This window comes from Oncorhynchus tshawytscha, linkage group LG07, assembly GCF_018296145.1.
Source record: "Oncorhynchus tshawytscha isolate Ot180627B linkage group LG07, Otsh_v2.0, whole genome shotgun sequence".
In the NCBI taxonomy this organism is placed as follows: domain Eukaryota; kingdom Metazoa; phylum Chordata; class Actinopteri; order Salmoniformes; family Salmonidae; genus Oncorhynchus; species Oncorhynchus tshawytscha.
The window spans coordinates 34,320,965-34,347,739 of NC_056435.1; the positions used below are offsets into that span (position 1 = coordinate 34,320,965).

Genomic DNA, 26,775 nt, shown 5'->3' on the forward strand with positions numbered 1-26,775 from the left:
ATCTTCTAAAAGAGTTTACCCCTTAGGCAAAAACATGCTGTTTTTCACTGCCTTGCTTACACTTTTCTGGCGCAGGTCATTGGATATTCTGCTTACAGTTTAAAAAGCCCACCTCACTAGAACAAACACATGCACAATACATGTCAAGTGCACACTTTATTCCCACTGAACTCTGCTTGAGTTTTAAAAATGTAGGGTTCTTCATATGAAATAACAGGAGACGATTCAGGAGACGATTCAGGAGACGATTCAGGAGACGATTCAGGAGACGATTACCCAAATGATAGGAATGGGAAAGGAGATGAGCACCTACCACAGTATACCAGTGGTTGTACCAAAGCGTTTATATCAGAACTGTCTTGTCTAGCTGTGGTCACTCGGGTTATATTTACAGACTGATAGGTTGTTGTGGTTGTTGTTGTTGTTGTTTTCTAGTGAGGGCTTCTCACCACGACTCAATTAACCAACAGTTTCACATAGCTTATCTGACACATCCATAGCCATTGGGAGAGAGTAGTCTGTATGTGCTGTGTTGATGTGTATATGTGATGTGTGCGTGCTGTGTTCAGTGTGATGTGTGTGTTGTCTAGGGCCATAGCAGAGTCTCACCCTTGTGGTCTTGATCTTGTTCCCAGAGGAGCACATCCATCCAGAGTTATCAGGCAGAGTCTTACACTCCTCTCCCTCCAGACACGGCTCCATCTCACACCACCACTTCCCAATCACAATGGACGCTGCCAGGGGGAGAGAGAGACAGAGAGAGAGGGCTGAGTCCAACCTGTCATTACACACAATATTGGTACACAGGCGTGGGCAACAGACACAAACACATTGAGGATAATTCCAGCTTTTCAGTATGATGAAAAAGTCCTCAAGTGAACAGACTATGGTGATAAGACCCACACACGTTTCTAAATGAATGTTTTCTCATCCTTCCTTGCTCAGAGCAATTTGTACAGTTTGTGAAATGAATCTCACTGTTGACAATAATGTCTTGCCCAAACAGTGATTAATCATTATTTTGTTTTGATATAGTAGCATTGCATGGAGAAGCAGTAATCTTATTTTTAATCAAAACTAATTGCCTCTCATTAACATCTACAAAATACGTCCTCTAGCTATTAGACAAAACAAATAAGGTTCTTTCCCGTCTTCTCATCGAGATGTTGGTGTGTTTGTGTGTGTGAACGTCTGCCTGTGCGTGTGCACCTATTGCATGTCTGCCACAGGAATTCACAGTGGTTTCTGTGACATTCAGACTAGAAAGTATGTGCTTTGTGTCACCCATGTGTTGTTATGCTTCTGTTTTCAGTGATAGAAATGTATTGCATAGAACCTTCATTCCCATTGAAGGCAATATGCCAGTCTGGTGTTTGTCCTGCATGATCTTCTTTCCACCCAGAACTGTACTACTGTACTTATTATTATTTTCTTTTAAATGCACATGTTTAGCATTAGATTAAATGCACCTCTTTGCTTAGCTTACCTTCCTAAAGTTTTCCATTCCCCTTTAACTGGATAGGATTGGAAGTATGAATTTCTGAGTCAAGATAGTCATATTGGGGTTTTCCATCTCACATCCTGTTTCACCTTTCTGGTAATCTGAGTAACCAAGGTTACAGGGTAGCACGTCTTTGTAAGCACCTCCTTCAAAAATGCAGGGCACAGTAAAGCTCCTGTGCATTGTGGTACAAACTGTAGCAACATACGGAGCAAGAACAGGCTGAACTGTAGCCTACTTTTCAAACACTGGACACATACACACTCCGAGAAGAACTGACTCATACAGTTGCTGCATTGGCTTTATAGAAACCACAGAGACTCCTCAGTGAAGTATCAGCAATCCCAGGCTCACGCTTCCCCTCCCCCTGAAGATGGCCTAACCGTGTGCTGAAGCTACCAGAGCTAGCAGAGCCCAGAGCAAAGTGTTATCTTCCTCCGCACACCAACCAAACACACATTAACCATAGGCTCCCCCGTGGCTGTTCACCACATACAGCAATTACCACACACTCATCTGTCATATCTCTTTCTCTCTCTCTCTTTCTCTCTCTCTCCCCGTCTTTCTCACACACTGTGTAGCTTCACTAAATATGCATCCCATCTTAATCACACAGCAATTCCGTGTGTGATGGCAGGAAACATTATCTCACCATGAGGTCTTGCTGAGATGCTGCAATGTTTGTTTCCATGCTATTCTAGTTAAGCCAGGGCTGAGCTGGACAAACACCATCAACTGTATAAAGTCTGGTGCTCCAGGAGACGCGTCTGATCGTTTTGTGCTGCAATGAGCCTGTGTTCTACTTACCTCCTGATTTTTGTTATGAACAGCAGAACCTGGAAACATTGAGAAGGATTTATATTCAACACTTTCAATGCAGAATCCACTGAATTGAAAATGGTAAAGTAATACCTGCAAAGAAAAAAAAAATGTTGGAATGGAAAAGAGAGAGACAGTGACGGAGAAAAGAGAAGGAGAGAGAGGGAGAGCTGAGATTAAAATGCTGCTTCACCAGAGGGGTTGAAAGATGACCTGTAATTTGCATGAAAGATGAATGGTATTTACTATACTCCATGAAACATTGATTTGTCCTCACATTGTGTGCTGAGCGTCTACATCTGTGTTAGTCATTTCTATAGGGCCAGTCAATTGTATGTGCCTGTCGAACATGTCTCAGAGACACTAACTCTGCCCTTATTATAAACAGCATAATGGCTTTCTGTGCAAGATATACAAATAGCTCCAAGTCATTTCTACCACCGTTACAGTACCTTAGAGAAAAGATGTCTATTGATAAGACAGTGGCAGACAGTGGCAGACTTCTCCATCTCATTCATAAGGTCATCATCGTAAAAGCTAAACTGATACAATTTGAACCCAACTTAAATAGCAGGCCTTAACTTGGCAGCCCTTCTGTGTGATCCAGTATGTGTAGGGAGTCAGAGAGCCACAGGGGCTAAAGGAGAGGCTCCGGGTTAATATGGAGCTCCAGATCTATTGAATCCAGGCCAGGACATCTCTCTCAGCGACCATGGCAGCTGGAAAAGTTCCATTCTATGGGCTGGGATCCATTCCTCACCACCCAGACGTCCACTCCACTCGTACCTCCCCCTTTCCCCCTTTCCCACTACCAACACTAAAGTCACAACCACAGCGACTTCATGACCCCTCCTGTTTCCCCTCCTCTCCTGATGAGAACTATGGAGGGGATGTGGATTATTAAAGCAGGACGGTGGTCCCTGGGTAAATTACCTACAGTGCAAGGTCTGGTCATCACAAAAATGTTGGTCTGTCTGTCATACTTATTTTTTCTCTATGGCCTATTTATTGCCTTACCTCCCAAATCTTACTACTTTTGCACACAATGTACATTGTGTGTTCTATTGTGTTATTGACTGTACGTTTGTTTATCCCATTGGTAACTCTGTGTTGTTGTTTTTGTCGCACTGCTTTGCTTTATCTTGGCCAGGTCGCAGATGTAAATGAGAACTTGTTCTCAACTGGCCTACCTGGTTAAATAAAGGTTAAATAAAATAAAATAAAATATCATTGGCACAATCATGATGTATCAAATTCTGCATTAGAGGTCTTCATGGGACCAAAACGTTTTCTATGTCACGGGTCTGAGAGTCTGATATGATTGTCATGGGTCTCGGGTATGTGTAATTGTAACTGACTTGTAGTGTCAGTCAATTAACTGACTTAATTGACTGACACTACTCTGAGTAAGTGAGTGAGTGAGTGACACGGGGAGCAGGGAGAAGACGCAATAGTAGATAGCTGCCAAAGCTAGGTTATTTATCATTCAATATGATTACATTGTACCTGTCTTGACTGCATCAAACCAGGAGGAGCTACTTAAACTAGCTAGCTAGACTAATTCAGGAAGCATGCACTTTCTCATCCTACACAGTTACAAACAACAACATCTCAATTCAGAATATTAAGTAGCAGCCTAACATTTTGCTCTTGGTTTTTGTAGCCTATCCTCAGTGGTGGAAAAAGTACCCAATTGTCATATTTGAGTAAAAGTAACAATACCTTAATAGAAATTGACTCAAGTAAAAGTGAAAGTCACCCAGTAAAATAATAAAGTAATCCAGTAAAATACTACTTGAGTAAAAGTCTAAAAGTATTTGGTTTTAAGTTAACTTATGTGTTGAACAGAAGTAAATGTAAATGTAATTGCTAAAATATACTTAAGTATCCGAAGTTACAGTAAAATAATTAATAATTATGAATAATGAATAATTTAAATTCCTTATATTAAGCAAATCAGACAGCACAATTGTATTTTTTATTTTATTTACGGATAGCCAGAGGCACACTCCAACACTCAGAAATAATTTACAACCAAAATATTTGTGTTTACTGATTCTGCCAGATCAGTGGCATTAGGTAAAACCAGGGATGTTCTCTTGAGAAGTGTGTGAATTGGACCATTTTCATTCAAAATGTAACGAGTACTTTTGGCTGTCAGGGAAAATGTTTTTTTGGAGTAAAAAGTACATTATTTTCTTTAGAAATGTAGTGAATTGAAAGTAAAAGTTGTCAAAAATATCGATAGTAAAGTACAGATACCCCCAAAACGAATTAAGTAGTACTTTAAAGTATTTTTACTTAAGTACTTTACACCACTGCCTATCCAACTCCATTAACTTTTAATTCCATAATTTTAATTCCATGTTCCATTGATTATATATCTCCTAACTTTTGCCACACATGGAGGCTCTGTGACTTTGATGACGTATGATTGGCCAACAACAACAACAACCTACACGGGCCATGCGTCACTCTCATGAAAAGCAAGAGCAGCAGAATAAAGTATACAATTTCTCTCTTTCTACTGCTGCAGTCGCGTTTGGATCTGTATGGATCCTTCTGGACAAGTCAGTTAAAACTAAACATACCTGAGACCTGTGACAATCATATAAGATCCGACTCAGAGCGTGACAATACTTAGAATTCTGGATTCGGACCCCCTTGGTACAAGTGGATCCGTGAAGACCTCGGTTCTACATGACATCTCTTCTACATCTCTTAAAGCATAACCCAGCGTTACATTGAGGTTAAGTGACGTGCGGTGCAATAAATACATTAACAAAAAAACATTGAAATCATAGGACAAGACAGACAACACAGAAGCACAGGGACATTATGACAAACACAAAGTCAATACAGAACAACATGGGCCAGCATGAGTCAACATGGGCCAGCATCCCTGTGGAACGCTTTCAAGACCTTGTAGAGACCAATTGTGTTAGTCCTTTCATCGAATTGAGGCTGTTCTGAGGGCAAAAGGGGGTGCAGGTCAATATTAGGAAGGTGTTCTTAATGTTTTGTAAACTCAGTGTAGAACGCATATGATGAGAGGTGTAAGGGGAAAACCTGGCAGAATGACATAATGATAAAGCATGTCTAGATTCTCAAGGGCTCCCTTGCATGCTGACCTGTAGATGACGTCCCCATAGTCAAGCATCCACACAGGGGTAGTTACAGTGTGTGATAGATTGAACCTAACACATGTCTGACAGGTAACACAATGTTACACAATGTTTGAACACGTTGACAGATGAGCGAACAGAATTGAATGTTGTCCCAGTTGAGTTTTGAAGTTTCAATGGCCTGAAGTTTCAATGGACAGTTAAAGCTGCAATGTGTACATTTTTGGGTGACCTGACCAAATTCACATAGAAAGTTATAGATCTGTCATTCTCAATTAAAGCACGTCTAAGAAGCGGTAGATATGTTCTATCTGCGCTATTTCTATGCTTCATGTTCTTAAGTTTTGTTTTTGAGTATTTTACTTTAGGTTTTGTACACCTAAAGTAAAATACTGGGTAACGGGGAACTCTCCCTGCCTCCCTCTGCCTCTCTCTAACGCCCCTCTGGCCCTCCAGTGCCCCTCTGTCTGGCACCATGTCCCTCCAGCCTCTAATAGTCAGAAGCACTCTTCTACTCTCCAATCAATATACAGTACCTCAACAATCGGTGTCTGTGTCTCTAACCCATCACTCATTCATTTCCAAATCAATCAGTCATGGGAGTCCTATCTCACCAGACCAGTAACAAACCCCCAAACTGGGTATAATGAGCTGATTGTTTTAAGGAAGAGGCCTGATCAGTCCTTACACAGAGAGATGAGCCTGGCTGAAGTCCCAGGGAGACTAGCCATTTTGTAATGGCAGTAATAAGGCTGGGGAAGGTCAACAGAGCTGGAATAATGAAGCCAGTGTGTGATTATGGAGGGGCTGAGACAGAGACCCTAGATCTGAGGTCAGTTTCACAAGCCATTATTTTGTATTAATCGCAGCTCTGCACAGTACCAGACTGGCTCTTGATTAGCTATACAGACACTATTGTTTGGCCTCTCAATTATTACATGTCCAAGATTTTACACTCATAATGACTACCCAGGGACTACAGCCTGTATTTATGGAATTTGAAAAGTGTATATTTGCGTGTGTGAGTGTATGTGTGTGTGTGTGTATGTAATGTACAGTGGGGAGAACAAGTATTTCATACACTGCCGATTTTGCAGGTTTTCCTACTTACAAAGCATGTAGAGGTATGTAGTTTTTATCATAGTTACACATCAACTGTGAGAGACGGAATCTAAAACAAGAATCCAGAAAATCACATTGTATGATTTTTAAGTAATTAATTAGCATTTTATTGCATGACATAAGTATTTGATCACCTACTAACCAGTAAGAATTCCGGCTCTCACAGACCTGTTAGTTTTTCTTTAAGAAGCCCTCCTGTTCTTCACTCATTCCCTGTATTAACTGCACCTCTTTGAACTCGTTACCTGTATAAAAGACAACTGTCCACACACTCAATCAAACAGACTCCAACCTCTCCACAATGGCCAAGACCAGAGAGCTGTGTAAGGACATCAGGGATAAAATTGTAGACCTGCACAAGGCTGGGATCGGCTACAGGACAATAGGCAAGCAGGTTGGTGAGAAGGCAACAACTGTTGGCGCAATTATTAGAAAATGGAAGAAGTTCAAGATGATGGTCAATCACCCTCGTTCTGGGACTCCATGCAAGATCTCACCTCGTGGGGCATCAATGATCATGAGGAAGGTGAGGGATCAGCCCAGAACTACACGGCAGGACCTGGTCAATGACCCGAAGAGAGCTGGGACCACAGTCTCAAAGAAAACCATTAGTAACACACTACGCCGTCATGGATTAAAATCCTTCAGCGCGTGCAAGGTCCCCCTGCTCAAGCCAGCACATGTCCAGGCCCGTCTGAAGTTTGCAAATGACCATCTGGATGATCCAGAGGAGGAATGGGAGAAGGTCATGTGGTCTGATGAAACACTCGCCGTGTTTGGAGGAAGAAGAAGGATGAGTATAACCCCAAGACACCATCCCAACCGTGAAGCATGGAGGTGGAAACATCATTCTTTGGGGATGCTTTTCTGCAAAGGGGACATGACGACTGCACCGTACTGAGGGGAGCATGGATGGGGCCATGTATCATGAGATCTTGGCCAACAACCTCCTTCCCTCAGTAAGAGCATTGAAGATGGGTCGTGGCTGGGTCTTCCAGCATGACAAAGACCCGAAACACACAGCCAGGGCAACTAAGGAGTGGCTCCGTAAGAAGATCTCAAGGTCCTGGAGTGGCCTAGCCAGTCTCCAGACCTGAACCCAATGGAAAATCTTTGGAGGGAGCTGAAAGTCCGTATTGCCCAGCGACAGCCCCGAAACCTGAAGGATCTGGAGAAGGTCTGTATGGAGGAGTGGGCCAAAATCCCTGCTGCAGTGTGTGCAAACCTGGTCAAGAACTACAGGAAACTTATGATCTCTGTAATTGCAAACAAAGGTTTCTGTACCAAATATTAAATTCTGCTTTTCTGATGTATCAAATAATTATGTCACGCAATAAAATGCTAATTAATTACTTAAAAATCATACAATGTGATATTCTGGATTTTTGTTTTAGAGTCTGTCTCTCACAGTTGAAGTGTACCTATGATAAACAATTACAGACCTCTGCATGCTTTGTAAGTAGGAAAACATGCAAAATCGGCAGTGTATCAAATACTTGTTCTCCCCACTGTCTGTGTATGTGCTTCTGAAAGTGTTTTTTTTTTCTTCTTGAAGTGTGCCTGAGTGGTCGTTGTAGAACTGTATCACCTCTGGTGAGAGTTCTTGAAGTTCCCATGACTTGTCAATTGTAACATGTACAATTGCTCTTGCAAAAAGAATGTTGACAATGGATGGAACTTTAAAGTGTCCAGACGTGAAGTAGTATATGTGGAACTATGCAGAGCGTGGAACACAAAGAATAGCCCTGGCTGGCTGAATGACTGGCTGAGCACTTCCTGTCTTGTCAGTTGAATTGTCAAGTGTCCAATGATGTCCGCTTTTGTGGAAGAGTTTTGCGGAATAAAACAAAGTTGGAGGACGTTAGCTACCTGGTTCCGTTCAATAATAAATAAAAAATACATTTAAAAAACTCTGACTCATGCAGCCTTTAGTATTTGTATTTTTACTTTGCTCCTGTCGGCGGGCGTGCAGCGAGAGAGGAGGCATTGTTCTTCTACAGTAGCTACTGCCCTGTTCTGCTGACCTTGTATTGGCACCAGGTTGAGGCCTTGCAGGCTTACTCATCACAAGTGGGTCTATAACTGAGTAAAGCATGTTGGGAAAGACAGAGGTCTTCCAATAAGTGAATTTGATGTTCATTTTGTGTGACTTTGTTTAGATGTCATTGGATTTAGACTTTGCACTGTCAACCGTGAGGCAAGGTAATAGTGGAAAGCCAGGTCTGGAGCATTGTTTTAATGCATCCACACACACACAGCCAGCACAAGTGTGTGTGTGTGTATTAAGAATACATCTCCTCTGTATAGTCTGAGCAGTGTGTACAGTAGACAAAAATTATTTTATTCTTGCCTTTCTTGATGATCCTGCTGCATCATATTATGAAATGCACTGAGTATACCAAACATTAAGAACAGCTTTGTAGTATTGAGTTGTACCCCCTTTTGCCCTCAGAACAGCCTCAATTCATCAGGGCATGGACTCTACAAGGTGTCGAAAGCGTTCCACAGGGATGCTGGCCCACTTTGACTCCAATGCTTTCCACAGTTGTGTCAAGATGGCTGGATGTCCTTTGGGTGGTGGAATATTCTTGATACACACGGGAAACTGTTGAGTATGAAAAACCCTGCAGCGTTGCAGTTCTTGACACAAACCGTTCAAAGGCACTTAAATATTTAGTCTTGCCCATTCACCCTCTGAATGGCACCCATACACAGTCCATGTCTCAATCGTCTCACGGCTTCTATATCCTTCTTTAACATGTCTCCTCTCCTTCATCTACATGGATTGGAGAGGATTTAACAAGTGACATCAATAAGGGATCATAGCTTTCACATGGATTCACCTGGTCAGCCTATGTCATGGACAGAGCAGGTGTTCTTTAGGTTTTGTATACTCAGTGTATGTAGCATTTCACATCTTCAGATATAATGAAGTAAGTATTCTCTTTGAAACATTGATATCACTAATGATGGTAATGGCCTTGCGTAGGGAAAAGACTGTCTTTTGAAGGGCCTTTTTCAAACTATGTAGTTTAGTCCGAGTGCTTTTGATATTCTGCAGCTATTTAGATGGTTCTTTTGATCAGCAGAGTGTGTGGAGGAATCAGGCATCTCTTTCCACCCTTGAAGTAGCTAGCGTCCATGTGTCGTTTCCCCCTGGACGTTGCTCAAATGTACCATGACAACCTGTCATGCTCAGTATTACCCGCCCGCAGCCAAACAGAAGGGTTTATTCTCCATCAGCGGCTAGCACCACACTTAATATGCCCAAGAGGGAAAATAAATGTGTGTCTGTGTGTGTACTGTACAGTATGTGTATGTATGAGAGAAAGTGTGTGTGTATTGCTTGTGACAAGAGATCATCACTGCTACAGTATAAATAGTATGTGCGCTGTCTGTGGCATGGTGCAAACAGCATTCTGGGCGTGTGTGTGTGTGTGTGTGTGTGTGTGTGTGTGTGTGTAAAAAGTATGTGTACAGTGTTTGTGCCCTTGCGCTTGCGTTTCTCATAGCAGGATAAAGGCAGTGGTGCAGTGACAGGCGCCTAATTTGAGCATATTGCATTGGCCTAGCATGGGCTGTGAGAAATAAGCCTGAGTGTTTGACTTGTTAAAAGGGATGTTCCTCACTAAAAGCCTTGTTGGCCCTGACATAACTGGGACGTAGTTCCACTTGTCAAAGCTAATAATCAATTCCCATGCAGGGATAAGCTTACAGCACTCCCCCACCGAGTATGTGAGGCACCAGCCTCCAACACAAGCACCACATTCCCATGCATTAATAAATACCCCAATCATTTACCAATCCCGAAGGAAGAATCACACAAATACACATCTCGCATATCCACAAAGGAGTAAATATTACATATAAAAGAATGTAAGTGGAACTGTTTTATCTTAATGCAGTCCCTTTTCTCTGTTCTGTTGAGGGGTTTGCCTGGTTTGATGCTAATGACAGTTAATACAACCAGGATGCTGTCTCAAAGGAGAGTAATCGATCTCTACGTCTTGCCACTCAGTACAGGAGTCCTGGTGCACGTGTTGGGAAGATAGGGTGCTGAGTGTGTGTGTCTGTGTCTATGGGACAAACACAGCAGGTACCCACTGGAGGGTAAGATGAGCCCGGCTGGGTAGCAGCATCGTTACTCATCGAAGATGCAGCATTAATAATAGGAGACCTGGGGATGAGTTCCATCTGGGCCAGAGCACCCCACCATGCCCCACCCCACCACTGAGGGGACAGTCACAGGACATTGACTACACAGGTCTATAATCCCTCACGGAGTTGAACAGGGGCCCGCAGGCTCCAAACAAACAACTTTCAGAGAATGTTCACACACTAAAGTCTTAACACTTTCATTGATGTTCCTTGATTGCGGACTCCCGCGAATTGTACCAACTGGTTCTATTCCATGAGCCGACTAGGTAAAAAAATCTGTCTATGTGCCCTTGAGCAAGGCACTTAACCCTAATTGCTCCTGTAAGTCGCTCTGAATAAGAGTGTCTCCTAAATGACAAAAATGTAAATGCAGTGTTATAATCATGAGTACAAAATGGCATCTGTTTTTTTTTCTCTGTAGTTTCACCTGAAAGAGGTATATGCACCACTGGCATGCTCCCTCCCTCCTTCTGGGGTGCCGTGGTGCTCACTGCTGGAACAACGCTGCTCAGTGACTTGTCAGTTCCATTTCCATCCCCTCTCTCTATATAACAGGCTGTTAATTAATACAGTAACAGGTACAGGGATTCTTTCCTCACTGCAGGAGCCAGGAGCACAGAGGCATGAAGTGTGAGCATCTCCCAGCCCTCCCTTCCCTCCTCTGCATCCCCCTATCCCCTTCTTCTACCATCTCCATTCATTTTCCCCTCCCCACCCTCTCAACTCTCCTCATATCTTGAGCATATCAAACTCTATCACACCAAGGCAATGTAAGGATATCAATCAGTCTAACATGCTACACTATATCCTTTCAATCAGGTGGGTTTTCTCTTTGTGAAATGGACTTAATAACATGCTGGGTGCATTCCTATGCTCAGACATTGTGGATGCTTAACAGAGCTTACAACGGCTGGATAGGTATTTGAAGTATCAGCTAAAGCAATATACAGTTGAAGTCGGAAGTTTACATACACTTAGGTTGGAGTCATTAAAACTTGTTTTTCAACCACCACAAATTTCTTGTTAACAAAATATAGTTTTGGCAAGTCGGTTAGGCCATCAACTTTGTGCATGACACAAGTAATGTTTCCAACAATTGTTTACAGACAGATTATTTCCCTTATAATTCACCTTATCACAATTCCAGTGTTTTAGAAGTTTACATACACTAAGTCGACTGTGCCTTTTAGCAGCTTTGAAAATTCCAAAAAATGATGTCATGGCTTTAGAAACTTCTGATAGGCTAATTGATATAATTTGAGTCAATTGGAGGTGTACCTGTGGATATATTTCAAGGCTTACCTTCAAACTCAGTGTCTCTTTGCTTGACATCATGGGAAAATCAAAAGAAATCAGCCAAGACCTCAGAAATAATATTGTAGACCTCCACAAGTCTGGATCATCCTTGGTAGCAATTTCCAAATGCCTGAAGATACCACATTCATCTGTACAAACGATAGTACGCAAGTATAAACACCATAGGACCACGCAGCAGTCATACCGCTCAGGAAGAAGACGCGTTCTGTCTCTTAGAGATGAACGCACTGTAGTGCAAAAAGTGCAAATTATCCCAGAACAACAGCAAAGGACCTTGTGAAGATGCTGGAGGAAACAGCTCCAAAAGTATCTATATCCACAGTAAAACTAGTCCTATATAGACATAACCTGAAAGGACACCCAGAAAGGAAGAAGCAACTGCTCCAAAACCGCCATAAAAAACCCAGACTACAGTTTGCAACTACACATGGGGACAAAGATCATACTTTTTGGAGAAACGTTCTCTGGTCTGATGAAACAAAAATAGAACTGTTTGGCAATATTGACCAGGAGGCCTGCAAGCCGAAGAACACCATCCCAACTGTGAAGCACGGGAGGTGGCAGCTTCATGTTGTGGGGATGCTTTGCTGCAGGAGGAACTGGTGCACTTCACAAAATAGATGGCATCATGAGGGAGGACAATTATGTGGATATATTGAAGCAATATCTCAAGACATCAGTCAGGAAGTTAAAGATTGGTCACAAATGGATCCTCCAAATGGACAATGACCCCAAGAAAACTTCCAAAGTTGTGGCAAAATGGCTTAAGGACAACAAAGTCAAGGTATTGGAGTGGCCATTACAAAGCCCTGACCTCAATCCTATTGACATTTTGTGGGCAGAACTGAAAAAGCGTGTGCGAGTAAGGAGGCCTACAAACCTGACTGACTCAAACCTGACTCTTACCCAACTTATTGTGGAAAACTTGTGTAAGGCTACCCAAAATGTTTGACCCAAGTTAAACAATTTAAAGGCAATGCTATCAAATACTAATTGAGTGTATGTAACCTTCTAACCCACTGGGAATGTGATGAAAGAAATAAAAGCTGAAATAAATCATTCTCTCTACTATTATTCTGACATTTCACATTCTTAAAATAAAGCGGTGATCCTAACTGACCTAAAACAGGGAATTTTTACTCTGATAAAATGTCAGGAATTTTGAAAAACTGAGTTTAAATGTAATTGGCTAAGGTGTATGTAGACTCCCGACTTCAACTGTATGTCATAGAAATGTGTCAGTCAATGACACAGTTGATGACATGGCACGCAACCAGTAGCTGTGGACCACGCCGGCTTTCTTAAATTTAGTAAGTCAACCAAGTTCGGAGTCCTTAGCCTTAGGAGCTCAGTTCAGAACTTTCAAAAAGTTTACGCCGTTGTCTCGCGGTCTCATGTGTCAGATGTAGTTAAACAAGCCAATGAAATGGATTGAAGAGGGCAGACATACGCCTCCTCATAGTACCGTCATTCATGATGAAGACTATGTCGTTCCTTTGTGAGGACAGTTTTTTATTTTTTCATTTATGAACCTAAGATGCCTTGGGCCATGCAATATTCAACATGGGTAATTCTCATGTCCTCAGCTGTGCTTCTAAGGTATTGCTTGTCTCCCACAATCCTTTGCAGCACTCACCCAGATTCGATTTAGTCTCCAATTTAGAGTGCTTTGATATTATCTTAATTGACTTCATTAGGACAGAAGAGAGTCATGCATAGAGTATATTATTTGACACTTTTGAAGTTTACCAGTAAACTACCAGAATGTTGGCATCTTTCAAGGATCGTAGACTAGTATCGAGTGGCCCTTTTGGGATGCTTCAGATTATCACAGGTGTAATTATCTCTGTCCCTCTGTGTGGCCTTATCACATGAAAACTATATGAAATAATTCAATAACATTCTTTTTTAATTAATAAAATGGGATGACAAAGCTGTAAAACATTATCGTAAATATAAAACATCAACACCCTTGGTCGTTTAATATGAGGATTTCAGCATGAAATATCCTTCCTATTTTTTTTTACACTGATTTATTTTACTATGTCAATATGTAAACGTTGTGGCGTCGAACTGGTGACAGTTGTGAAAAATGTCAATAGTTGGACAAGTTGCAAAGGTAATTGAAAATAGTGCCTTTGTCCTTTCATTAATTAGACTATTTTATCTTGAACAATATGGTGTATCTACATGGACAATATGGACGAGATATGAAAATGAATACGATATATGACTACATTTTTTGAAAGTTATTCAAGTATAAATTACCTAAATTTCTGCCATAGATTATCAGTTAATTACTAAAATTACTGAAAATTCCAGTAACGTGGGTAAAATACTAGCTTTGCAACCCTACTCATGTAAGAATGAGCCGCATTAGGTAGAAAGCTGTTGAAACACCTCAACGTGTGGCAGTCTCATTCAAAAGTATGTAAAAGCCAGCAATGTTGTAATTACAATTAGCTATAAATGATTGTTAAAAAAAAAGTACCTCTACAATACATTTAGAGAACTACTTCTTTTGAGAATATTAAGCCATATGTGTTATTAAAAAGGGAAAAACATGCTATGAACATGTCCTTACCATCCACACAAGAGGGTTTGTTGCGTGTCGTCCCGGCCACCTTTCCCGGTAGACAGGAGCACTTGACGGTCTGGGAGCGCTCCTCAATACGGTTCTTATTACAGCACCGGTGGGCTGCGATCACCTCACACGTCCCTCCTTCTGAGGACACACACAGAGGGATAGAGACACGTGGTTAGCCGACACATGGAGCTGAGGAGTTTGGTTGGTTAATTACTGTGGACCATATACTACAACGTCAAGAGTAGGGTTGATGTTCGATGATGATTGGTATATGTACAAAATGGTGTTAGAAATGAAATAGATCCCTGATGGGAATTCTATATAGAACAAATGATTGACGGTGTGCTAAAAAATACATTGTACTAAATAGGCCCATAATGCTTATTTTAATTAGCTTCTATGGTTACTCACTTCATCTTTTTAAATGGCTACATTTATCTGAGGGTAAATACCTTTCTGTTGTTTTTAACAACCTGAACTTAATTCAATCATGAGTTCATATAATCACATAGTACACATTGTAAAAATACTGCTGAAAATAAATGTAAGGCACATAACATGCAATTACTATGTTATCCTCTTCACCACAGCATGCGCTGCAAATTGCCCCTAGAGGCATTTAGATGATTCTAATTTGACTCTCAGGGTGTTTCTCAATCCATTACAAATCCCTCCCTGATGAGGAAATCATGCTCTGCTCTTGCATTAATGTGGCTCTCCTTGCATCCCTGAGAGCCTGCAAATGATAATCATCTGTTCCAGTAGGTTCAGGAGTGAAGGCCTGGAGAAACGGAGCAATTAAATCTCATTATTACAACACACACCAGGCCTTAACCAGGCTGACTGGGTTAAACCAGCCTCCACTAACAATGGCTCTTCTACAGAGGTGACATCATTTACAACAACTGCAGCACAATGGACCTCGTTCTGACAAAAGAGGTTGTCAAAATAATGTGGAGGAGAAATGTGCCACTGATGGGTCAAAGTAACAATAGGGATCACCCTGGGGAGCGAGGGGCTGATGGAGCCTAGGGACGTCCCTCCTCTCCAAAAAATGGAGAGAGGAGAATGGAGAGAGAGGATGGATAGAGAGAGAGAGGGCAGGGGCCTGCCAGAGCACCGACTGGGCCGGTGAGTAATGAGGGAGCCACTGGTAGTGCCCCTTTCACATAGTTATAAAGTGGCGTGCTAATGCAGCCAGCGGAGCTGCAGGAGAGGGGCCCTCCATCACCGTGTGGCCCTCTCCTCACGCCCCAGGAAAAACTCTTCATCTTCCTCTGACAGCCGTCACCACAGACACCATCGTCCAACAATTAAACTGGAGCTCACAGAGGAGAGGAGAGAGGGATGATCAGAGGGAGAATAGGTAAATGGGAGCCAAATAACTTTTCCTCTTTTTGTAGCAGTGTGATTTTCTTCGTGGTGGTATTGCATTTTAAACATGCTGGTAAAATCGTTATATTGTCTTATTGGAGGATGACTGTGTCAACGTTTGAAGTTGCTGGATCTTGAAAAAAATATCTGAACTGAGCTTGGTAACACTTTTCTTTTCACATTTTCATCAAGGTCTGCCATGCCCAGACCACAGGCAGAGAAGACTGGGATTAAAAGGAGTACATTTGCAGTTATGTTGGCCACCGCTGTCCTGCAGAATTAATGTCACTCTCCACAAGCTTAGTTTTTGATACAGTATAACGGCCATGAGGCATAACACAAACCATAAAAGTGAGGAAAGAATCCCTTGAGTGCACTATATTTAAACCCCAAAACTCACAATATGTTGGATTTATTCAATATTTTACTGGTAGTTTCCTGCCTGGAGACATGCTTTCAAGCCTGTTGTAGAGGCAGCCCTCACAAAATGCCCACCTTCAAGTCCTGACTACTTAGGGAATATTTATTATACCCCTTGGCCTTTTGTCGATGTTGGTCAAAACCCACAATGATTCCATAAGACTCCTAAATTCTGAAAATGCATTGCTATGAGGAATCAATTATTCTGTCAATAAGAAATGCAAACCGGTGTGATCAACACTCTGTTGTCACAGAGCATTTTCAAGATTTAAAAAGGCTTCTCAAGTTTGTAAATTCCACTTAAATATGTCAGACTTGATTTGCCCTAATGAAAAATGTATCAACTTCTAAAAATATTTCCATTATTTATAATCCATATAATTCACATGTCCTGTTGCTGTAGAATTATTTTTCTGATGCGAGAAACTGGACAAATTAAGATTGGATATCTGTCTGAAATGAATTTCAAAGGACATTCAACGAATATGGTATCATCTCTTCTTCCAAACTCATCTCTTCTATCTCACCTCCATATGGGATATTTTATCAAAACATAGGACTTGCGTGTGTGTGTCTGTTTGTGTGTTTGTGTATGTGTGTGTGTGTGTGTTCTTGCATTTGGGCATGCCTGTGTGTATATGTATCAGAATGCATGCGTGTGTGTGATTGTGTGTGCGTACCTGTGTGTGCACGCATGTGTGTATGTGTACGTGTATGCGCATGCATGTGTGTGTTATTTAGCTCCAGACCCTGGGGTGAGATAAGCAGCTCTATGTCCAGCCATCAGCCAGGTGGACATTAGAGCAGTTAACTCAGTACCATCTGTGCAGACAGAGAATGTAAGCAGTACAATAGACCTGATCGGACACCATGGGGCCAGAGGGGAGTGATATGCAGAGGACAAATGGGCACTTGGACAGTACATTATGCTGTCCACATACAGTACACCTAAGCTCACTTGGACCATGTCAGCATGGGGCTAATACGTGTCTATTCTGTTTGTGTGTGTGTGTGTGTGTGCTTGCATGCCTGTGTGCTGCATGTCTGTGTGCTGCATGCCTGTGTGCTGCATGCCTGTGTGCTGCATGCCTGTGGGCTGCATGCCTGTGTGCTGCATGCCTATGTGTGTGCATCTGTTCCTGGCCTGTGTGTGCACATTTGTGTGTGTGTCTGTGTATTTGTCTTTGTGTATGTGAATGTAAACAAGGTGCACTGTACATGTATGTGTGCATGCGCGCGTGCATGTGTGTTTGATGGATGGACTGTACACAGGCTGTCACTCAGCTAGAAGGGTTCATTCAAACAGGTAAGATGGGGTAGGTGGTTCTGCTTTCTACCCTTTGGTGGGATGAGGTGAAGGGCATCAATGAGAGCATCGACTGGTCATTTTTCTCCTCGGAGCCCACAGTGACAGCAGTCATTAGGCGACTGGTTTAGGTGATTATGTTTAAGGAAATCAATTCTTCATTGTTTTCAGCTTAGCCCAACGGCCAATTAAAACCCCACTAACGAAGGAGCGCTGGAATATGAAGAGAAAGAAGAGATGAGAAATGGAAGCTTACAGATCAGAGTCATTATTCACAGTAATGAATTAACCGCTCATGATTAAAAAGCAAAGAAACCCAAGTTTGAAAGGAGTAGTAAGGTAGGATTGGATGTGTGCTGCATGGTGTGTATTGTATACACCCTCGCATATGCACATTCCAGTATGAATCTCCTATGGCAACATCAGATGAAGAGAAAACTCACTGGAAAGAGAAGGAGCTTTGTGTTTTGACACTTTGGGGGACAGGGGTGTGCGGGATACCATCTCCCCTGTCACTAAATCTGTCCAGTTCAGACATGGAGACAATAGCACTGTTTTTGTCTATGTCAGTGCAGAGATAACAGAACGCCTCCCCAGAAAACCAAAATTGTGAATTGTTTTAGGAAAGTAGGCGTATGTCGCGTGTCACTACTTCACAAGTGAACATTTTTTTTAAATAAAAATGTGTTTTTTGGCAGAAATGCCTTCTGGAACATGTGAACTTTCATGTTCCTTAATTACAAACTTGAATCCATCTGTAAATACAAATACAATTGTTAAATTATGAGCTTAGTTGGTTTAGCCAAGCTTTTTTATAAAACACCTGTCTCTGGATTACATCTTCAAAATAATGGCAACCATGGCATCTGTGACAGAGAGGGAGAAGCATTCATCCTTGTAAAAGAGTCTAGCTAGCAACATTTTAAGATATTATATGTTTCTAGTTTTGTCAGAAAGTCATTTTCATGCAAGTTAAAGCGTACTGTTAGCTAGCTAGCTAATGTTAGCAGGCTGGCTCGCTAGCTAACATTACGTGTATGATCTGTGTAGTAATATTATTTGTATCTTAGAGCCATTTGCATTATTACCACCAGGTACAACCCTAAATCTGTAAACAAGGACACCCTCATAGACGTTATCCTGACCAACTGGCCCTCCAAATACACCTCCGCTGTCTTCAATCAGGATCTCAGCGATCACTGCCTCATTGCCTGTATCCGCTACAGGCCCGCAGTCAAACGACCACCCCTCATCACTGTCAAATGCTCCCTAAAACACTTCTGCGAGCAGGCCTTTCTAATCGACCTAGCCTGGGTATCCTGGAAGGATATTGACCTCATCCCGTCAGTTGAGGATGCATGGTCATTCTTTAAAAGTAACTTCCTCACCATCTTAGATAAGCATGCTCTGTTAAAAAAATGCAGATCTAAGAACAGATATAGCCCTTGATTCACTCCAGACCTGACTGCCCTCGACAGCACAAAAACATCCTGTGGCGGACTGCAATAGCATCGAATAGTCCCCGCGATATGCAACTGTTCAGGGAAGTCAGGAACCAATACACGCAGTCAGTCACGAAAGCAAAGGCCAGCTTTTTCAAGCAGAAATTTGCATCCTGTAGCTCTAACTCCAAAAAGTTCTGGGACACTGTAAAGTCCATGGAGAACAAGAGCAGCTCCTCCCATCTGCCCACTGCACTGAGGCTAGGTAACACGGTCACCACTGATAAATCCATGATAATCGAAAACTTCAATAAGCATTTCTCAACGGCTGGCCATGCCTTCCTCCTGGCCACTCCAACCTCGGCCAACAGCTCCGCAGTTACTCGCCCAAGCCTCCCCAGCTTCTCCTTTACCCAAATCCAGATAGCAGATGTTCTGAAAGAGCTGCAAAACCTGGACCCGTACAAATCAGCTGGTCTTGACAATCTGGACCCTCTATTTCTGAACCTATCTGCCGCCATTGTCGCAGCCCCTATTACCAGCCTGTTCAACCTCTCTTTCATATCGTCTTAGATCCCCAAGGATTGGAAAGCTGCCGCAGTCATCCCCCTCTTCAAAGTGGGAGACACCCTGGACCCAAACTGTTACAGACCTATATCCATCCTGCTCTGCCTATCTAAGGCCTTCGTAAGCCTAGTCAACAAACAGATCACTGACCATCTCGAATCCCACCGTACCTTCTCCGCTGTGCAATCTGGTTTCCGAGCCGGTCACGGGTGCACCTCAGCCACGCTCAAGGTACTAAACGATATCAGAACCGCCATCGATAAAAGACAGTACTGTGCAGCCGTCTTCATAAACTGGCCAAGGCCTTCGACTCTGTCAATCCCCATATTCTTATCGGCAGACTCAGTAGCCTCGGTTTTTCTAATGACTGCCTTGCCTGGTTCACCAACTACTTTGCAGACAGAGTTCAGTGTGTCAAATCGGAGGGCATGTTGTCCGTTCCTCTGGCAGTCTCTATGGGGGTGCCACAGGGTTAAATTCTCGGGCCGACTCTTTTCTCTTTATATATCAATAATGTTGCTCTTGCTGCGGGCGATTCCCTGATTCCCCTCTACGCAGACGACGCCATTCTGTATACTTCTGGCCCTTCCTTGGACACTGTGCTATCTAACCTCCAAACGAGCTTCAATGCCATACAACATTCCTTCTGTGGCCTCCAACTACTCTTAAACGCTAGTAAAACCAAATGCATGCTTTTCAACCGTTCGTTGCCTGCACCCACACGCCCAAATAGCATCACCACCCTGGATGGTTCCGACCTAGAATATGTGGACATCTATAAGTACCTAGGTGTCTGGCTAGACTGTAAACTCTCCTTCCAGACTCATATCAAACATCTCCAATCTAAAATCAAATCTAGAGTCGGCTTTCTATTCCGCAACAAAGCCTCCTTCACTCACGTCACAGCAAACTTACCTCGTAAAACTGACTATCCTCACCAATCCTCGAGGTGCGATGTCATCTACAAAATAGCTTCCAATCTTTAGTGACTCAGCAAACAGATGCAGTTTATCATAGTGCCATCTGTTTTGTTACTAAAGCACCATTATACCCACCACTGCGACCTGTATGCTCTACTGCCTAGAAGGCCAGCCCATCGGCTGGTCCTAGAAGGCCGACATCCCCGAGTCGCCAGACCCACTGGCTGAGACCAGGTCATCTACAAGTCCATGCTAGGCAAAAGCTCTGCCTTATCTCAGTTCACTGGTCATGATGGCAACACCCAGTTTAGCACACGCTCCAGCAGGTGTATCTCACTGATCAGTTAAAGCCAACACCTGTTTTGTAGCCGCCTTTCCTTCAGTTTCTGCTGCATTTGTGACTGGAAACAAATTGAACAAAATAGACTGAAGTTTGGAGACTGTTTTCTTTCTCACCAATTTAAACATCTGCTATCTCAAACCCATCAAATGCTGCTGTACATAGTATTCAACTAGCCCAAATGGGCCAGTTTAATTAACTTTTTGTCCTAAATACAAAGTGTTATGTTGGGGGAAAATCGAATTTAACATCTTACTGAATACCAGTCTCCATATTTTCAAGTATTGGGGTGGCTGCATCATGTTATGGGTATGCTTGGAATAATTAAGGATTGGGCAGTTTTTCAGGATAACAAATAAGCTGAATGGATCTAAGCATAGGCAAAACCCCAGAGGAAAACCTGGTGCTTTCCACCAGACACTGGGAGATGAATTCACCTTTTCAGCAGGACAGTAGCATAAAACAGAAGGCCAAATCTACACTGGAGTTCCTTACCAAGAAGACAGTGAATGTTCCTGAGTGACCTTGACTTAAATCTACTTGGAAATATATGGTAAGACCTGAAAATGGACATCTAGCAATGATCAACAACCAATTTGACAGAGCTTGAATAATTTGGCAAGAATAATGAGCAAACGTAGCACAATTCAGGCTTGGATAGCGTTTAGAGACTTACCCAGAAAACCTCACATTTGTAATAGCTGCCAAAAGTGCTTCTACAAAGTATTGACTCAGGGGTGTAAATGCTCATGTAAATGAGATATTTCAGTATTTCCTTTTTACAAATTAGTAACGTTTTCCAAAAAGACATTTTCACTTTGTCATTATGGAGTATTGTGTGTATATGGGTGAGAAAACCCTCCAATTGAATCAATTTTGAATTCAGGCTGTAACATAACAACATGTGACCTGTTTCTGTAAACTAAGTGTATGTCGCGGGGTCACTACTTCACACGAAAGCCATTTGGAGGTAAACTTTAAAAAAAAATCAAAATGTGTTTTTTGGCAGAAAATTCCTTCTCGAACATGTGAACTTTAATGTGCCTTAATAACTAACGTGTATGCCATCTGTAAATACAAAATGCAATTGTTAAATTACAAGCCTAGTTGGTTTAGCCACAGACAAAGTCAGCAACCTTCCACTAGCCATGATTGGCTAAGATAATGAGTGGGCTGAACATGCTGAGAGATTAGTTTGGATTGGTCTGCCAAATAGCACGCTTCTGTCTTTTTGAGCTGGTCAGTATGTCTAGGTAATCCTGTCTAACACATTTTTTTATGTACCGCCTAGTAAAACTGCATAAACCTAATGTCAAGTTAAAGTGTACTGTTAGCTAGCTAACGTTCGCTGACTGGCTTGCTGGCCAACGTTACATGAATGCGCTCCACTTTCTGGAGGACCGAGATTTGAAGTCAATGGAATTCGAGTATGATAGCTAAGGAGATGGAGAAAACACGTCTCCTGATTACATCTTCAAACTAAGGGCAACTTGGCATCCGACAGGAGACACGTCCAACAATGATGTATACATTAAGATAGTCTAGCTAGTTATTTTTTCAGATATTACACATTTCTAATTTTGACAGAATGTGATTTAATTTAAATTTAAAGTGTACTTAAAGTGTACATGCAGGCTAGTAACATCATGAGTCAGGATTATGGTTCATTGTTAAGCTAGCTAGCTACATGTCTTAACAAAAGACTCCATAATCCAAATATCCATTTCAATACCCTGTCACTGCAACAATTGTTGATAGACGAACTAGCTGATAAATTCGCTGTGGCTATCTACTCCGTTTTCAGACCATCGGTAAGTTAGTCTAGCTGGCTACATTTTCAGATATTTCACTTTCTAATTTTGACATAAAGTCTTTTCATTTCAAGTTAAAGTGTACTGTTAGCTAGCTAGCTAACATGAGTTTTCTTGCTCACTTACTAATGTTAGGTGTATGATCTTATAATTCGTATCTCAGAGCCACTAGTTATAGCCTAATGCAAGCTAGCTAACATTTAACCTGGTTGGTTAGCTACCTGCAGATTCATGTAGGGCAGTAACGTCATGAGTCGGGATTAAGGTTCATTGTTTACCTAGCTAGTTAGCTAGCTACATGTCTTAATAAAAGACTCATCTTAGTGTGCCAGAGCCCAGAATAACTGATGAATTTACGAAGGCTAAACACCAGTTGAATATGGCTGGTGTCAGTAAACGTTGGCAAAAAAGCACAATTACATTTTAGGCAGCAGCACAGTTACAGTCACGAACACTCTGGATAACATGAAAACAGCCTAACCAGCTCTGCTAGGGCATCTAAAATGGTCAGAATGGGGTGTTCCCTCATTATGTATCTGGAAGTAGCTAGCATGCTAGCCAATATTAGCCAGTTAGCTTGGGTGCTTGACTGCCGTTGTGAGGTCAGAATGTTCAGATCAACCCTACTCATCGGCCAAAGCGCCCAGTGTGCGCTCTGAATGTGAAAGGTTCTGAGTTCACGAACTGACAATCTGACAGCACAGTTGCAGTCACCAATGCTCTGGATAACATAACAGCCTAACCAGTTCTGCTAGGGTGAGTAATGTTCAGTGAGCTGTTCTCTCTCACTTAGTTGTTTGGAAGTAGCTAGCAAGTTAGCATGGGTGCTTGACTGCTGTTAGTACAGAACGCTCAGATCAACCCTTAAAGAGATGGGTGGGGCTAAAGCTTAAGAAAGGTGTGAACGATGCTGAATGGGTGTAGACAAAGAAGGGCTCTCCAATAGTAGTACCAAAACATTCAAAGGCCATTTTCTCAAAAGTGAGTTTACAAGTTTATCAACTGTCAAAGCAAAATGACTTTCCCATTGTTCCTCAACTGTAGTGTATGATATACCATTTTGTAGCTCTGTGTCTCTACCTTTATCCAACGTAAAAAACAGAACACAATTCCAAATGTTGCTACATTAGACCGATTTGAGCCTGTCGATCACAAATGTGGAATAAGACAAGGGGTATGAATACTTTCTGAAGGCACTGTAAGTGGGTGAGTGTGGAGCAAGGAGCAAAGCATAATTATAGCAGACTGGGGAAAAATGGTGTCAGCCTTCCCTCCGATTCCAATTTCGCTCTGGTACTGCTCACCCACAGGCTCTGGGCATGCTCTGCCTAGCGTTTTTAGTTTCCTTTATCATTATTCTTTGAATTATGCCTATTCGGTTGTAGTCATTTAGCCTACCCACCCACAGTAGCCTTATATCTAGTTTATATTATACTTTCTAACATCTGGATGTGTTGTTTCTATTACGAAGGACATCAAATGTGTCAACATAATTTTTAGGTGGGCAATACATAGGATAATGTCAAATGTATTTTCGTTTTGGGGGGGATAGAAACACCATAATACAAATCAATTTAATTAAGCTACAATTTCATAAATAAATAATAAAGGCCAGTATCAGCTTCTTTTCATGCTTCTGTGCACAAATCATTTGACCGCTGCAGTTTGAGTTGATTACTTCCCGTTTGTTTATGAAAAGAAGCTGATACTGGCCTATATTATTTACAATGTAATTCTGCTATTTTAGATTAATTATGGAGTTTCTATTCCTATAAAAACTAAAATGCATTGTACAGTAGCCTATGTATTGCCTACCTAAATCAGTTAATACATTGTACAGTAGCCTATGTATTGCCTACCTAAATCAGTTAATACATTGTACAGTAGCCTATGTATTGCCTACCTAAATCAGTTAATACATTGTACAGTAGCCTATGTATTGCCTACCTAAATCAGTTAATACATTGTACAGTAGCCTATGTATTGCCTACCTAAATCAGTTAATACATTTCAAGTACTTCAAAATAGAAAGCACATATCCTAATGGTAGAAAGTAGAACACACAAACTAGATATAGGATGCTGTGGTTGGGGAAGGCTAACTAATTACAACCGAATAGGCCTAATTAAAGTAAAAGTGATAAAGGAAACAAATAATGCTATAGGTGGAGCATGCCCAGAGCTTGTGGCTGCGCAGTACCAGTGCAAAATTTAAGCGGGGGAGAAGGCCGACACCATTTAAAAAAAAGAGATCTGCTTGAATTACACTCTGCTACTCGCTCCACACTCACCCATTTAGATGCTTTAGGATATCAATGAACCAGCAATGAATAATCATGAATAATGAATAATCATATCAATGGATGGAATCAGTGAATGAATGGCTACAGCAACCATTACACGGTCTGACTAGCTGCATAGAAAATGAGGCCTAATTAGACAACAGAACAATTAAGTCGCTCAAACAAGATACTGTCGTTCAAATGAGGTACTAAGTCGTTCAAACGACGTACTAAGTCGTTCAAACAAGATCATTCCAAGAGCCTACGTTTTTTTTTTTTTTTTTTTTTTGTGCTTTGGCTTCAGGACTTCTGTACTGTTCAAATGTCCTATGAATGAAATAATGTGCAGATTGTCAATTAATAAAATATGGTTGTTGAATGATTAAATGATGTTTAAATGTCCTATGAATTAAATTAAAATGCCATGTGTCTATATAACCTTCAAGTGGGCCTACAATACAGCCCTCAAATGTGAATTGCCATTAAACCTGGAGAGAAACATAAATAGGGATTTTTTCCAATCTGCTGTTTTATGCTTTAAGGAGCTACAAATTTGCATGCGGAGCATTGTGTGGCAGTATCAGGTAAGATTTAAATATAACATGTTCCAAATGTCCTTAAAATGTTCAGAGGACCTCCAAGACAAGTTCAAATGCATATTGTATGAACACCAATGGAATATTGTTGACTTATGGACTTATTTATGGACTTATGGACTTATTTATGGACTTATGGACTTATTTCAAAATTGTGGAACATTGTGCAACATTGTGGGAATGTTCTGTGCAACCTATGTGAATATCACAAGAATATTCTTGCAACATCCCAGACAAGTCCCATAACATAATTCAATGTTCTGGCATCTTTTAATGAAAATAGACCAGGTGTTCTGTCAACATTCTTACAGCGTTCTTACATTCTTACAACATTCTTACAGCGAACATCCGGTGCAACCTAACTTAATAAAACATGGTATGAATGTCATCACAACTGAGCATATTGTATTTTGGGAACCTATCTCTTGTAATGGATCCACACTGTGCCCACAACCTAATTAAATGTTCTGTGAACTTTTAAAGAACTCAGAAAGGCTGTTCTGTAAAAATTGTTGCAACATCAAAGGAATGTTTTGTGCAACCTGATACAGACATGATCTGAATGTCAGCACAACCGGACCGTTTTGTGGTTTGGGATGTCCCCACAATGTTCTCACCAGACTGTTCCCACAACCTAATGAAACATTCGGAGAACCTTTAAAAAACAGATTAAATGTGTTCTAGGAACATTCATGCAACATCAGATGAATGTTTGTTTTTTTGCATCCTAAAAGAAACATTGTAGAATCATCCACACAGCTGGACAGTTTTTGTGTTTTGTGAAAATCATCTTTTGTGATTTCCCAACAATGTTCCCACCAGACTGTACCCACAACCTAATGAAACATTATCCCTTTTGTGGGAAAACTAATTCTGATTGGCTGGACATGGCCCACCAGTGAGTGGGCCTGGCTCCCAAGTGGGTGGGCCTATGCCTTCCTAGTGTAGCGGCCGTTGTTGGTGGAAGAAGGTGAGGACCAATGCGCAGCGTTGGAAGTGTCCATATTGATAATTTATTATCACAAGAACACTAAACAAAATAACAAAGGAGAATGACAGAAACGAAACAGTCCTGTCTGGTGTAGACAC

General features: G+C 41.6%; 1 protein-coding gene across 2 annotated transcripts in view; it reads right to left on the reverse strand.

Moving 5' to 3' along the window:
• The window catches only part of LOC121846792 (chemokine-like protein TAFA-1), a 264,698-nt gene that overhangs the window by 12,046 nt on the left and 225,877 nt on the right, over positions 1-26,775 (reverse strand). For both annotated transcript variants that reach the window (XR_006083726.1, XM_042324337.1), the window contains exons 3-4: positions 14,627-14,767; positions 610-734 (exon numbers count right to left, since the gene is read on the reverse strand). Coding sequence is in view for 1 of the 2 variants with exons in the window: in XM_042324337.1 (XP_042180271.1) it covers positions 610-734; positions 14,627-14,767 (266 nt within the window). In the remaining variant the exon portion in view is untranslated. The remainder of the gene's footprint in view (positions 1-609; positions 735-14,626; positions 14,768-26,775) is intronic.